We start from the raw sequence: 16,128 nt of genomic DNA, 5'->3' as shown, positions 1-16,128 counted from the left end.
TCACAGAGGGGTCAGAGCACCCATGCTGACCCCTGACCACTGCTGGCTATGATAGAAAGGTGTCAGGACACACAGGACATGGCAGCTTGCTGTGTATGGGGGATGTAGTCACAGAGGGGTCAGAGCGCCCATGCTGACCACTGCTGGCTATGATAGAAAGGTGTCAGGACACACAGGACATGGCAGCTCGCTGTGTATGGGGGGTGTAGTCACAGAGCGGTCAGAGCCCCCATGCTGACCACTGCTGGCTATGATAGAAAGGTGTCAGGACACACAGGGTATTGACTTGTCCCAAGATGAAGGTGCTCCGTACTGTAAGCAATCAGGTATGTGTGTGTCACTTACCTGTCGATGAATTTGCTCCACAAAGCATTGTGTGAAGAAGAGACCTCCAGAGTAATCCAGCGTTCTGCTTGAAACCTTAGGTTCATGTGGTGTTCACTGTGACACTTGTCAACTTTGTGACCATTGTATAGACCAAGTACTCGCCTCGATGGCAGTAGAACTCATTACTGGCCTCTTTCAGCAGGATTATTCCTCTGCCCAAATCTTAAATTTGTCAGAATCTGAGGAAAATTACAACTGACCATCAAGGCCTTCAAATGTCAAACTATATCTTTATGGTGGTGTAAGCTCATGCCACATTCTTAGTGAACTCTAACAAACCTGTGAACGGATCCTCGGGCCTATGGACAACTTTGAGGCACTACATGGCAAAAATTTTGGGAAGTGAACTGGATCCTTGCTTTGTCACCATATAGAAGTATTATTTACCAGTCTAACCCATTATTGGGTCATAGGTACATTTTTAGTCCATTCTTCGATTGAGACGACTCCACTTTTTGTTTTTTAATTCAACGTTATGTATTTTATTTTTATATACAATTCACCTTTTTTTTTAATGTTCTCTTCCAGAAATAAAATATCTAAATGCATACAGACTTCAATGTTGTATATGTTCAGCTCTCGACAATACTTAGCAGAATAAATGCTTTATACATAGTTATGTCCTCTCGTATTTATGAAGTTTTACAGCTAAGTCGATAAACATGAAATCCTCAAATCCTCTGATTGTAATTTAACCAATAACAAGCGGAGACATTTACTAGTTATATTAAGAAGCTGCTCAAGGAACACTGGTTAAACTATATACAATACAAACCATTCATACAAATGTAGACTAGGATATTGAAGTATACAATATACTGTAAGAAAGATGGACACCATTCACAACTTACACAAGTTTAGGTCAACACTTCTCAGACTTCGATTTTCAGGAAGAAGAACATGACAGGTTCTCGGTTGACCCGATAGGAAATGTAAATTGTAAATGGGTTTCCATCTTTATATAAAGTGGGCTCCAATTGACTCCATTCACCATCATCAATGTGCCTCCTTTTGTCTTATGTTCGTTGGGCCTCTCATGGTTACCGGGAGGACTCGTCCTAATGGCACACACCTAAGATACAACATTGTCCTAAATTGTAAAATTTAGACTTATCATCTTCTAGAATAAGCAATACCTCCTGGGATAAAGTTGTACAATGGTTTCAAGTTGTAAGAGGGTGCAATTTCCATACCATCAATACAGACTTCAGTATGGCTAATCCTTTTTGGTTCCATCTGAATGTTTTTGTGAAATGTTATGTTTTTTCGACACTTAGACTTGTGTGCGTGTTTGCGTGTGTTCCCTTTATTTCCACAGTGAGTTACACCTAGTAAATGGACTACGGCGGGATCGGGGGAAGGAGGTGGGAGGTCAATTGCATCTGATAACTTTCCAATACAAAAGTTTTTTTTTGTTGTTGTTGTTTTTGTAATTTTTCGGTTTTTTTTTATCATTTGTTATGTAGACACATTCCAGGCAATTGATGGGACTTTCTTGGATACGGTTCCAGCCCAGTCACCTTTTGTTTTTATGGTTTCCTTAGAGGTAAGTCTTGCATACATGTTATGGTCAACCAGAAGGGAAGTAGGGCGTGTCACTGTGATAGTTGTAATCAGGACACACCTTTTGTACTAGTTTATAATCTGTACTATAAAAGGATATATAAATACAGATCACCTTGAAGGGCTTGGAGCATAACCAGGATACGTGACTTTGGGTCTGCTCCTGGTAGCATGTTTTTGAAGGGTCATAGTTGCAAAGAGTGTTCTTGGTAGCCTTGTCGACCTTCTCGTACTCGATACGGCAATTGAAGGACTTGGAATCTTTAGCATCAATCACCGTTTGCTGAGCCAAGTCAAATTCCACAATTTTGGTGGGAGGGACTAAGCTCACGGACACATTTCCTTGACCGGTAGAGTTGTGCCGGAAGTAGACACTGAATGTTCCATTGCCATGGTCCACAATTTTCCCTGTTATCAACAAATTTAACTTTACAGTTTTGATGTTGGAATGGAAATCCCCCCAGCCAAACATTTTCTTAAACTTTCCCGTCTTAACGATTGGCCGCCTTTTGGATCTGGAACGAGGTCCCTGAAGATCTGTCGAGTTCCTCAGCCATTCCCAGAGTTCCTGTTCTGTGTACGGCTCTGGAGTATCATATCTCATATCCAGGGATGTTTGGTTTTCTTTACCACGAAAAGTCTGTGATAGGAGTCGACTGATTGACAAGTCTTTGTTACTTTCTGTCCATATATGCTTTAGTGTGGATATGGAGCCTCCTGATTTTAAATTTCCAAGTTTCCCACCACCGGTTATATTTGCACATATTACCTGCAAAGGAATGAAAATGATATGAAAGTTTTAATCTAAGATCATATCCCAACTTCATATGCCTTATTAAAATACATGGTACATGCAATTGTATATTCTGGGGGTGGAGGGTCATAATTTGTGTTATATTTAAAGTTTATACTTGTATAAATGGGGAGTTACACCAATTCTGGCCATTATGCAACATGTTTTGTGCATTTTTAGCAGTTTTCTCCTTTGAAGCCTCAATCACTCATTCTCAGTTGTCCTAAAGCTGCTATGATGTCTCCAATAGACAATTCATATAAAAAACAGGAGATTGTGTTTCCTAACTCTCTGCGACTCGGAAGCAGCTGAGGCAACCTACAAGACATTATAGAGGAGCAGAGAGTAGTATTAATGTTAATAAAACACTTGGACAAGATAAAAAAAACCTACTGATATCTACCCCTTCCTATTCCATAGACTTCAATGTGAAGCATGTAACCTGATCCTTCTGCTAGCTGCAGACATTCTTGGAAATAATAGATGAATTCAGTAGAATCTCATGATCTCTACTGTTGAGATTCCCACATGGGTTCAACTGCTGAGACACCCACAAAATACTTCTTGAAAGATTTCTTTGAATATTACGACTTATAGCACTTGTGCGGTTTCATTGGCTCAGGTATTGGATATTTATTCCGCCATATTGCTTCCTACTACACATGATCTTAGCCAAAAGGCCAAGAAGCGATACTTGCCTTCTCCCAAAAGTGGACAGTTGGATCAACTAGAACTATGACCAGGGAAGGCTCCAGGTTTTAGTGGGCCCCTGGGCGACAGAGCCTCAGTGGGCCCCTTCGTGGGCCGCCCTCCAGTGGCTACACTGTCCCCCTCTCCCTGCGGACACACTGACCCCCCCCCTGCGGACACACTGACCCCCTTCCTTCCCCCTGTAGACACACTGACCCCCTCCTCCCCCTGTATACACACTGACCCCCCCTCCTCCCCCAGTATACACACTAACCCCCCTGCAGCTGCCTTCTGACTTTGGCCTGGGCCTCCAGTACGCACCGGCCCTGAAGCTGCACATGTGATCCAATGACGTCATCATGTGCGCCGGCTTCAGACCCGTCGCATACAGTGCGGAGCGCCACTTTGTGAGAACCACGAAGCATAGAGGCAGAAAAGTAATTGATCCAGATGGTGATCAATTGTACCAGTGTCTTATAGCGACACTGGCACAATTGATCCGGGGGCCCGAGTGGGCCCCTCCAGGCCCCCGGGGCCCCGGCACTTGCCCGGGTTGGCCGGGTGCTGGCGTCAGGTCTGACTTCAGATAGTCAAAGTCTTCCCTTCCACATTCAATGACACCAGTACTTTTTACAACACATTGATGCGCCCAGTGCCGATTAGCAATGTGTCCAACCAGTTTCAAGTTGGGCTTCTGGTGACCAAAACTCAATAGGCAATTTATTAAAGGTGTTATCCAGGAATAACTAACTAATGGGCTATCCATAGAATGGGCTATCATTAGTTGATTGTGGGAAACCAAGACCTGCCGTCAGTGGTCATGGAGCCAGAAGCCATTAACTCAATGCCCATGTAGCGCAAAGTGCTGCTTGATATAAGGGCTGGTCAACTGCCCACCATGGATCAAATATTAATGGTCTATCCTTAGGAAACACAAAAATTATTAATCCAACCTGTACCTACCCATCTGTAATGCGTGGCTGGCTCTATTTGTGACTGTTACCAGTAATAACATCACATTCATTCCACATGATGTCTGGGAACGCGGATTAAGGCTACATTCACACTACCGTATGGAGGATGTATATACGGCCGATATATGTCCTCCATAGACGGCAATGGGCGCACGGCGCCCTACGGGAGCTCACCTCCTCCTCCTCTCCCTGTGCACTGCCGTTGCCCGCTACGGTACAGTACGGGCGGGCAACAGCAGTGTGAATGTAGCCTAAGACATGAGCCCTGGGCTGTATTACTTTTAAGGCCCCTACAAGTCTGGAATAATTTCCTACATCTGGTACTAGAATCATCTTTTTGGGGAATGGAGGATGTGTCCCTTCTGATGCTTTCAAGCTGCCATTTCAGCACCTTTGGAGGACTTTCAAAGGTCCTAAATTAGCTCTTAAGTACATGCGTAATGAGAGTCGGAAAAGATGTACAACAATTTCATAGGTGAAGGTCCTCAGTTTAAAATTTGGTAGGTGATTTGGGTGGCCATGGGCACCTTAGAAGACTTGGGCCTCCGGCTACCACCCAAACTGCCCATATTGTAATCCACTACTGTCTGGGACAATACTTGGCTTGATATCTGGCTGCTGAGGCCAGTTATGACCCCAGGTGTTACTTGCACAATGAATGTGATGTCATCATCATCGACGACCCATCGGGAAGAGAAGACATTGGGAGCCATGTCCCTCTGGAAGGGGAATTATCACTTTTCCCCATCACAAAAGTGCAAAATATTTATACAGATCCCATTATTTCTCTTGTAAGGTTACAAGATTATTTTGTGGACCTCCTCCCGTTGGAGGCCTAAATCGGCTCCGCAGAGAATTCTGACATTCTTCTAAAATATGAACGTTTCTAAGATGAACTGTGAATCAAATAATGTAAGAATCTATTATGAGTCTGACAGACCTATATTTTAAGAATCTGCCAGCCAACGTCTCCGGCACCGCTGTGTCTCGGAGCGTTGGGACCACTTTCATGCGCTGCGCATAAGAAGAGCTTTACTTCCCCGACTCCTTCTTGGTGTCTTATCCTTTATGAAGGGATTTGCAAAGTAATCTCTTATAATGGGACTTAATGCAATACAAATGTAAGAAGAATCTGGCAGCTCCGAGGACGGCGACGGTGTGCGGTACAAATGGAGAATTGGGATGAGGAGAAGCGGGATAACGAAAACACGAGGAAAATAAAGAGTAATCACTGCTAATAAGTATATTAATTAAGACTGACTCTCATTAGTTGTATAGACTTAATAAGTAAAAAAGATTTACATGCCAGAATTGTATAGTAATCACACAGAGGAGGCAATTATCAAAGGACACAACCAGCAGAATAGTGAGTGCAGCTCTGGAGTATAATACAGGATGTAACTCAGGATCAGTACAGGATAAGTAATGTCATGTATGTGCACAGTGACTGCACCAGCAGCAGAATAGTGAGTGCAGCTCTGGGGTATAATACAGGATGTAACTCAGGATCAGTACACGATAAGTAATGTCATGTATGTACACAGTGACTGCACCAGCAGCAGAATAGTGAGTGCAGCTCTGGGGTATAATACAGGATGTAACTCAGGATCAGTACAGGATAAGTAATGTCATGTATGTACACAGTGACTGCACCAGCAGCAGAATAGTGAGTGCAGCCCTGGAGTATAATACAGGATGTAACTCAGGATCAGTACAGGATAAGTAATGTCATGTATGTACACAGTGACTGCACCAGCAGCAGAATAGTGAGTGCAGCTCTGGAGTATAATACAGGATGTAACTCGGGATCAGTACAGGATAAGTAATGTCATGTATGTACACAGTGACTGTACCAGCAGCAGAATAGTGAGTGCAGCTCTGGGGTATAATACAGGATGTAACTCAGGATCAGTACAGGATAAGTAATGTCATGTATGTACACAGTGACTGCACCAGCAGCAGAATAGTGAGTGCAGCTCTGGGGTATAATACAGGATGTAACTCAGGATCAGTACAAGATAAGTAATGTCATGTATGTACACAGTGACTGCACCAGAAGCAGAATAGTGAGAGCAGCTCTGGAGTATAATACAGGATGTAACTCAGGATCAGTACAGGATAAGTAATGCCATGTATGTACACAGTGACTGCACCAGTAGCAGAATAGTGAGTGCAGCTCTGCAGTATAATACAGGATGTAACTCAGGATCAGTACAGGATAAGTAATGTCATGTATGTACACAGTGACTGCACCAGCAGCAGAATAGTGAGTGCAGCTCTGGGGTATAATACAGGATGTAACTCAGGATCAGTACAGGATAAGTAATGTCATGTATGTACACAGTGACTGCACCAGCAGCAGAATAGTGAGTGCAGCTCTGGAGTATAATACAGGATGTAACTCAGGATCAGTACAGGATAAGTAATGTCATGTATGTACACAGTGACTGCACCCGCAGCAGAATAGTGAGAGCAGCTCTGGAGTATAATACAGGATGTAACTCAGGATCAGTACAGGATAAGTAATGCCATGTATGTACACAGTGACTGCACCAGTAGTAGAATAGTGAGTGCAGCTCTGCAGTATAATACAGGATGTAACTCAGGATCAGTACAGGATAAGTAATGTCATGTATGTACACAGTGACTGCACCCGCAGCAGAATAGTGAGTGTAGCTCTGGGGTATAATACAGGATGTAACTCAGGATCAGTACAAGATAAGTAATGTCATGTATGTACACAGTGACTGCACCAGAAGCAGAATAGTGAGAGCAGCTCTGGAGTATAATACAGGATGTAACTCAGGATCAGTACAGGATAAGTAATGCCATGTATGTACACAGTGACTGCACCAGTAGCAGAATAGTGAGTGCAGCTCTGCAGTATAATACAGGATGTAACTCAGGATCAGTACAGGATAAGTAATGTCATGTATGTACACAGTGACTGCACCAGCAGCAGATAGTGAGTGCATCTCTGGAGCTCGTTACCTCGTTAGCTGTCTGTTGCTGTGAGAGGCTGTGTGCTGCTGCTGCTCCTGAGCTCCAGGGAAAACCACCTCCACCTGGGGCCTGCTCTCTCCTCTCCCAGGGAGGGAGTGGGTTTCCAGGCATGAGCCAGGGCAGCAAGTCCCAGGCTCCTGCTTCCCGGTCTAGGCCGGCGGGAGGCAGGGGTAGCCAGGAACCGGCTAGCGCTGCGGAAGCCTTGGGGGTAAGAAGATCTGCAAGGAACAGCAGCAATGCTGCTCCAAGTACCCCCAGGCCAGCTAAGGCTTCAAAAAGCAGCAAGATCTCAGAAAAGATGGATACCTCGGGAAAGCTGGGTACCTCGGGAAAGATGGATACCGCAGGAAAGCTGAGTGCTCAGAGAGGTGAGGCTGACCTCAGTGAAGAGGGCTGGGGAATGCTGAGGACCCGGGAGTCTATTTCCACCTATGCCTCCCGGGCTCTGGGCCACCTCTCTGAGTATGAAGAAGCCAGCAAGACGGTGAGGAGACTGCGGGAGGAGCTCAGGTGCGCCCATGCCAGGGCAAGCTCTGCCCCAAAGAGGAAGAAGGAGCAGATTATGGCAGAGATTTCCAGGCTCCAGACTGACATCCAGGCCTTGGAGGAGAGGAAGGCGTATCTGCTGGAGAGGAGCGGTCCGTTTAAAGAAAAAATTCTTAATGATGAGCGGTTCCGGGAGATGGAGGAGGAAAAGCAGAGGCGGCTGATGGGGCTTCAGCCAGAGAGTCAGATGGAGGAGGAAAGCCCGGTGCCGTGCAGTGGGCCCCCTGCAGGACAAGCGGCTATGTCATCTGGCTGCGGTTCTGCCGGCCCGGGTGAGGATAGTGACAGCCACCAGGGAGGGGCGCTGATGGAGGAGATCAGACGGCTCGAGTCCCCTGTGCACCTCCAGGACTTTACTTTTGGAGACGATCTGCCGGAGGATGCACCGGGGGGCAGCAAACCACGAAAGAAGAAGACCAAATCCGTGGAAGTGGTGAGTCTAGTCTACAGCCCCCTCCCCGTAAAACCCGAGTCGGCCGCAGGGCCAGCTCACTGTGCGAGCCCCGTTACCCAGCCCAGCGCGGGTCCTGCAGTGGACTCAGTGCCAGGGAGCGGGGAGATTACAGGTGTGACATCTGATGTGGCGATGGGCTCCGTCTCTGTTTGTGGTAACAGTGGGGGAGCAGGGGAGGCATCGGCCGCGAGGCCGGACAGTAAGGGCGGCTCGGCAGTGGCGATACCATCGAAATCCAGTGCTGTGGTGCGTCCCCCAGTGGGAGGGGGGGATAGCCCGGCACTGGTGGCAGCTTCAGGTGCCTCGGCGCCTCTTCATGCTGTTGCCGCTGATCACTTGGTTATGGAGCGGCGGCAGCGTGGAGGGGTCGCTGAGGCTGAGGGCTCCGGACCTCCCAAACCTAAAGTCTTATTTTGTGTTGGTGTTGGAGACAGTCTGCAGAGGAGTGCTGAGGAAGGTGGGGATCAGCGGTGCCACATACCAGCCAAAGATCAGCGGCGACTCCTACCTTCCTCTAAGAAAAGTAAAATAACATCTGCTACCGATGATGCGGAGGGCACAAGTGTGACACAAGTTGGGGTTCCCTCTGGGCGATGCGCTGCGGGGGGACCGTCCCTTGTGCCTGAAGATGCGGAGGTGGTCTTGTCTGCTAATATTGCTGCTGGTCCAGCCAGTGTGAGTGGAGTCAGTAATGTTGTGGTGGATAATGTGAATGGTGTGAGTGGTGCTGAATCTTTTCCAGCTTTGGGGGTGAGTGATGGAGGGACTGGGGGTGTGAGTGGCGCGGCTGGGTGTAACATGCAGGTGGGTAGTGTTAATGTGGTGGGTGCAGGGGTTGGTCCGGTTGCTCCCCCAGTGGCGGCCCCCGTTAAGAGCTATGCCAGTGTCGCTGCTGGGGGAAGTAGGGTTCCATCATCCTCGTCTCTGGGCTCTGGGGACGGCTTTTTGCAACGGCGCCTCCTGCAGGCCTTACAGAAGGGTGAAAGGACGATCAATGTAGCGGGGCAGGAGGTTGATTTGTCGTTTTGGATAGAGAGGCACGGCCTGTCTGCCTTCCGAGAGCAAAGAGGCAGGGAGACATCATGGTCGCTCCCGACAACCGGGCCGGGTGCTAACCGTAGGAATGTGGTGCGTCTTCGGTGGCGTGGCAGTGATATGTGTCCCCCTCGGGCACGGGTAGTTGAGCTGCTGCTGAAGATGGACTTCAAGGCGGCTGACATCTTTGCCTTGATCCATCCCTATGGTACATCTGAGTTTGATATCAGCTTTGTTCGGCCGGAGGGGCTTGAGCTCTTCTGGTCCAACTATGAGCTGAGGTACAACGAGCCCGAGTGGCGGGACTTTGCTGTGCAAGCAGTGTCCCGCCAGAGCGAACTCAAGAAAGTGACCGTTCTTACCCGTAACGAATCACTATCTTGCTTTGACATCATGACCTGGATAAATCGTTATGGAGTGGTAATGGGAGTACCCGAGAAAAATCGTGATGAGTATGGTATCTGGTCAGGGGCCTGGACCTTCATGGTGAAGTTGAGGCGTTCAGGTAATTCAGTCGCCCACATCCCTTCATCAGCCTTCCTGGGGAGGGATCGGATCCTGATCTTCTACCGGGGGCAGCCTAAGCTGTGTCACAGGTGCGGTGACCCCACACATTTCAGCGCAAACTGCACCGTGCAGAAGTGTGCGTTGTGTGGGGGTGTCGGCCATCTCGCTGCATCCTGTACAGGGCAGATTAGGTGTAACCTGTGTGGTGATCTCGGTCACCCGTACAGTCGTTGTCCTCTTTCCTTCGCTAATGCGGGCTCAGCCTCAGCGGATGAAAGCCATGAGGCTGAATCTGCTGGGGAGGGGACTAGCAAAGGCGGAGGAATGGAGGGGCCAGGGAAGAAAGACAGGAAAAAGACGCCTGCCCAGCTAAGGCGTCTAGAGAAGCGTCAACAGGAGAGAGAGCGGGGGGAGTCTCGGGCTACTGGGACAACCTCTGGCGCTGTCCTGGAGACCACACCTGTCGCTGAGGCCCCAGGGGATGATGTACTGGATGAGGAGGTCAGGAGGATCGAGAGAGAGGAAGGTGCCACGTCCTCAGACTCCTCCCATTATGAGAGTATGGACGAGGATAATAGGGCGTGGCTAGAGGAAAAGCGTAAGCGTGGCGCCAAAAAGAAGAAAAAGGGTAAAAAGAAGGGAGGTGTAAGATCTTCTCCCACCCTGACTAAGGTACCCAAGGAAGGTGCAACCAACCCCCCGCTGGTCGAACTTTCAAATCGATTCCTGGCCCTGGATGGAGCCTCTCCTGCCGATGGAGGGGCTGAGGGCGAAGGGCCAGAGGTGGCGGAGCCTGCAGGAGGTGCCGAGTCTCCCCCTGGGGAGTCAGGGTCCTCAGGAGGGGAGACTGGCCCAGAGTCTGGAGACGAGGATGAGGGGGCAGGTCCTGGATCTGCCCCTGAAGCATCAGAGGTGCGGGAGATGGACACCACAATATGTCTAAAAAGGGGGTGTTCATTTCCCGAGGGTGGTGGTAAGATGGGTAAAAAGAAAGCCGTCTAACTCAATCACTCATGATGGCGGCACCCACTCCGTTGACGCTGGCGTCCATTAATGTCGCCAGCATTAAGTCTGATGCGGCTAGATTTGCGGCCTTTGATTTTCTCGGCCGTGTTGAAGCCGACATTTTATTTTTGCAGGAGACCAGGCTGCCAGATTTGGCGGCCGTGTTTAAAGCTAAGAGGGAATGGAGACACGGGCCTTCCTATTGGTCTCTTGCGGCCGAGCCGTATAGCGGAGTGGCGGTCCTTTTTACCGCACCGGTAGAATGCCGACGAGTTATTGAGTTAGAAATGGGGAGGTGCCTGATCCTGGATGTCCTCATGAAGGGACAAGAACTTCGCCTAATTAACATCTATGGTCCCCAGTCCAAGTGGGACAGGAAGTGTCTCTTTATGAGGATCAAGCCCTACCTTTTTACAAGTCGGCAGGTGGTCTTTGGAGGGGACTTCAATGCTGTCACGAGGTCCCAGGATAGGGGAGGTTCCAGAGACAAGCTGACTTATGATAGCGTCGCTCTTAATAGCATAGCTAGTGAGGCTCGCCTGGTGGATGTCCACATCCGGCACACCCCAGGCCACGCGGGGTTCACCTATTATAGGGGTAGCTGCAGGTCTAGAATAGACAGGTTTTATTTAAAGGAGGAAGCCATCTCTTCAGCAGTGTCCGTTGTTGAGGTGGAGTTCTCCGACCACTGTTTAATTTTGTTTTCTCTGAATGTTACAGAGACCCCCCGGATGGGAAGAGGCTACTGGAAGCTCAATTCGTCTCTCCTGGAAGAAGCGGAGATAAGACAATCGTTTGAGGACTTTCTTCAGAGCCAGGTACCTTTGCTGGGCCTTTGTAGCAGTAAGTCAGAGTGGTGGGAGATGCTCAAGAAAAGGCTGGCGAGATTCTTCCGCCAGCTCTCGAGCCTCAGGAGTCTGGACAGGTACCGCCTGTATCAGGGCCTGAGGAGGAAACTCGAGCATCTCGTCTCGACTGGAGGTAGTCGTGAGGACATCTCCAGAGTGAAATCCTTGCTGAAGAGGTGTCAGTACGATAGACACGCATCTTTGGTTTTTGAGAGGGATTACGGGAAATACCGCTCGCCCGACCCTTACAGAAACTGCAAGATGTCAGTGAATGGTAAAGTTGTCACGGGACTGGTTGACAGTACGGGATCCCTGAAAAGGTCCAGATCAGGGATTCTGGAGGTCATCAGATCCTTCTACTCGCACCTCTTGGGCAAGAAGGATCTAGATCGGGATGTGATGTCGGCTTTCCTGGCTGAAACTGTCCCTGAGCCAGGAGTAGACCCTTCTCTTGATGTTTTGACCGAAGTGATCAGGGAAGAGGAAGTCAGCCTGGCGATTGAAGGGCTCGCCCTCAAGAAATCGCCGGGTCCGGATGGCTTAACATCCGAGTTTTATAAGACCTTTAAGGACGCCTTGGTTCCCCTCTTGACTGAGGTATTCAATGAGTGTCTTTCCTCGGGCGCTCTGCCGAAGTCAATGAGGAGGTCTGCCCTGATCATTCTGTCAAAGGGTAAGGACCGATCTCGTATTGAGAACTGGCGTCCCATAGCTCTTCTCAATACGGACAGAAAGGTTTTGGCAAAGGTGCTGTTTAATCGGCTGGTGCAGTTTGCACCCCGGCTCCTTTCGGGGACCCAGCACTGCTCTGTTCCAGGCCGCAGTACATTTAGTGCTGTGCTTTGTGTCCGGGAGGCAGTGGAGCAGGGCAGGGCTGGTAACTGGAAGGGGTACTTGCTGTCCTTGGATCAGGCAAAAGCGTTTGACCGGGTTAACCACGAGTACCTCTGGTCTGTCCTTCTGAGGTATGGCCTGCCAGGGGAGTTTGTCAATTGGCTGAAAGTTTTGTACGCAGGGGCAGAGAGTTTCCCGCTTGTGAACGGTTGGATTGGCCGCTCTTTTGAGGTTGGGTCTGGTGTTCGCCAGGGTTGTCCTCTGAGCCCACTACTGTACGTGTTTGCGATCGACCCATTCCTTAGGAGGATTGATCGTGGGCCGTTGGTGGGAGTCGGGATGGATCGGGCAGCACCGGAAGCCACTCTAAGGGTGGTAGCGTATGCTGATGATGTCACCGTTTTCGTGTCCTCGGGAGGGGAGGCGCAATGGGTGATGTCAGAGGTTGACCGCTACTCAGAGGTTTCTGGGTCCAAGATCAACCGGGATAAGTGTGAGAGTCTCTGGCTGGGAGAGGGGGATCCAGGCTTTGATCTCCCGGACACTCTTCCAGGGCCCCAGGACTCCGCCAAAGTTCTCGGCATCGAATTTGGCCAGGGGGATTACCCCATGCAAAACTGGGACGGCAGGCTTAAGATCGCCGCTCAGAAGGTGGACCAGTGGAAGGGTTGGTCTTTGACCCTCAGAGAAAGGGTTAATCTGATCAAAACTTACCTGCTCCCATTGCTGATATATCTGGGCAGTGTGTGCATGTTGCCAGAACCCCTCTGGACTCGGGTCTACAGTCTGTTCTTCCAGCTGTTATGGGGGAATAGGCTGAACCTTATCAAGAGGGAGGTTACTTACCGCACGAGGAGACAAGGAGGGTTGTGTATGGTCAACCCTGTGGTGTTCCTAGTGAATACCTTTCTTAAGATCAATGTAGCAAACCTCTGGAAAGAGAGGGCTCCTCCGTGGGTATACTCCTGCAGGGGATGGTTTCGGCCTTTCTTCCAGGAATGGGAGACAGGAGGGCAAGTGAAGGATCTCCGCACACCGCATGGGCATCTTCCGTCTTACGCTACCCCGGTTCTGAAGGTGATTCGCCGGTGGGGTCTGGGAATGTGGGAGATCAGGACCATGTCGAGGAAAGTCCTTGACAAGAGGGTTCTGTTGACCCATTTCCAGAAGCCTCTGGCCCTCAGGGATTGCCCAAGTCGGGATCTGGGGGTGGGTTTGAGTTTATTGAATTCCATCAGGATCCCCTTGAAGTTTTGGGACGTGACTTGGCGCTGCTTCCATGGAAAGCTGTGTGTGAGGGACAATCTGAAGTGTAGGAGCTCTGAGGAAAGGGGTTGTCCCCGGGAGGAGTGCGGTGGCCTGCTGGAGAGCATGGACCACTTCCTGCTTCAGTGCCCCTTTAACACAGAGGTGTACAACCGGGTGGGCGCTTCCATCCATTGGCCCGGGTTGGCCGGTCTCTCCTATGCGGAGTGGGCCTATGGAGCATTCAGAGGCCTGGGTGGCCGGGACCGCTGCACGTTATTCCTAGTCAGCCTAGTGGTCAGGTACCACACGTGGAACGCACGGTGCTTAGTATCGACGCAGCGTAAAATCCTCCCGGTGGATGAGGTGGTTAGGAACATTGTGGGTGACCTGGTGAAGGTGCGCTCTCTGGAGTATGAGAGGCTGGGCACGGGGAGGGCCTCTCTCCTTTGGAGGGGGTTCTCCTTTAGTGTCCCTTAGTCTGTCATCTCCTCTCCTGGTGTTGGGCTGATGCTGCACAGTAGATTTTTGTTTTGTGTTCTGGGCATGTAGTGATGTTGGGCTTGCAGGCGCTGAACCTGGGCTTTATGTGGTTTGTATTTATGTTGTTCAGGTTTTATTTGTATTCTGTTTTCTTTGTTATGTTGTAAATACTGTATATATTGTATATATTGTGTATAGTGGGGTTTGGGATTAGTGTTAGGTTGGGAGGGGGGTGATGGTGGTGGGATTTTGGGATTTATGAACTGACCTTGGACTCTATGACCCTGGGCACTGGTCTGGACTACTTAACGCAAACTTTGGACGTTAGACCAGTGTCTGGGGGGAAGGGGAGGGTGCGGGCGAGGGATTTAGTTTAGTGTAGTGTTGTGTGTATTATTTATTATATATTTTAAAAAAAACAAAAAAAAAAACGGGTGTGGGATGTGGTCTGTGTGGGGTGGTTTGTTATTAGAGGGTGTGGGGTGGGTTTATGTATATTTATAGTCATTTTTGTTTATTTGCGGGTGTGGTTTGTCTTATTGTTTATTGGTTTGGTTTAGGTTGTGATAATCGGTTGGGTGTGGGTTGTGGTATTTGGTGTTCATTCATTTCGGTGTATTGTAAGTTATTGTTTTTACTAGGTGTGAATGGGGCTGGACCAGCAGGTAAGAGATTGTATATATTGTATATAGTGTATATTATGTTTTGTTTGTATTTGTTATGTTTTTTACTTTTATATTAAATAAAAGATCTACAGGATGTAACTCAGGATCAGTACAGGATAAGTAATGTCATGTATGTACACAGTGACTGCACCCGCAGCAGAATAGTGAGAGCAGCTCTGGAGTATAATACAGGATGTAACTCAGGATCAGTACAGGATAAGTAATGCCATGTATGTACACAGTGACTGCACCAGTAGTAGAATAGTGAGTGCAGCTCTGCAGTATAATACAGGATGTAACTCAGGATCAGTACAGGATAAGTAATGTCATGTATGTACACAGTGACTGCACCCGCAGCAGAATAGTGAGTGTAGCTCTGGGGTATAATACAGGATGTAACTCAGGATCAGTACAGGATAAGTAATGTCATGTATGTACACAGTGACTGCACCAGCAGCAGAATAGTGAGTGCAGCTCTGCAGTATAATACAGGATGTAACTCAGGATCAGCAATGTCATGGCCATCAAAAATGAGCTTGCATTTGTATGACATCATTTGAAACCAACAAACATATATAGATATAGATCGATACATTTTTTAGCCATGAATGTTGATCTAGTAAACTTTTTTTTTCATATTCCCTTAGAAACAACACATGAAATTCCAGGATCCTCTTATCATCTCCGGTGCCATTCATCAATTTCCTGAGTCAGATGAGAAATGACTTTCCAGAGATGCCGCCTCCATGCAGTGGCTCTACCTGAGTACAATTCATCAATGCTTCATTGGAAATAAGAAATCTATTTTAGAAGGTTGTGGATTGATGTAGCTGCTGTTCCCGTCTCATTGCTGCACTTTACTCTTCGTGCTCAGCTATTCTAATAGCTTCAGTCAATCCTCTGGCACCTGGTGACTTCTATTGTTCTATGAGTCTGGGTCGGTCTGGGAAGATAACGGGTCGGGTGGACGGGGGATATGCCCGGAGGATCCAGGTAAGTATATCTATCATTATAGAGAGGACCAACCCCAACTAATTCTGGTCCATTTCCGAGCAATCTCTTAGGGGTCAAATGGGTGGAGCCAGGTTGTCTGGTT

At 48.6% G+C, this 16,128-nt stretch overlaps 1 protein-coding gene across 1 annotated transcript in view; it reads right to left on the bottom strand.

The window, feature by feature from the left end:
* Nucleotides 1-1,763: 1,763 nt before the first annotated feature.
* NXPH1 (neurexophilin 1) overlaps nucleotides 1,764-16,128 on the bottom strand; it is a 269,503-nt gene continuing 255,138 nt past the window's right edge. The window contains exon 2 of the mRNA XM_072154371.1: nucleotides 1,764-2,719. Coding sequence (XP_072010472.1) covers nucleotides 1,958-2,719 — 762 coding nt within the window. The 3' untranslated portion in view covers nucleotides 1,764-1,957. The remainder of the gene's footprint in view (nucleotides 2,720-16,128) is intronic.

The sequence above is a fragment of the Engystomops pustulosus genome, chromosome 5, assembly GCF_040894005.1.
Source record: "Engystomops pustulosus chromosome 5, aEngPut4.maternal, whole genome shotgun sequence".
Classification (NCBI taxonomy): domain Eukaryota; kingdom Metazoa; phylum Chordata; class Amphibia; order Anura; family Leptodactylidae; genus Engystomops; species Engystomops pustulosus.
The sequence above is the reverse complement of the archived record's forward strand: the minus strand, read 5'-3'. Positions and strand labels throughout refer to the sequence as shown.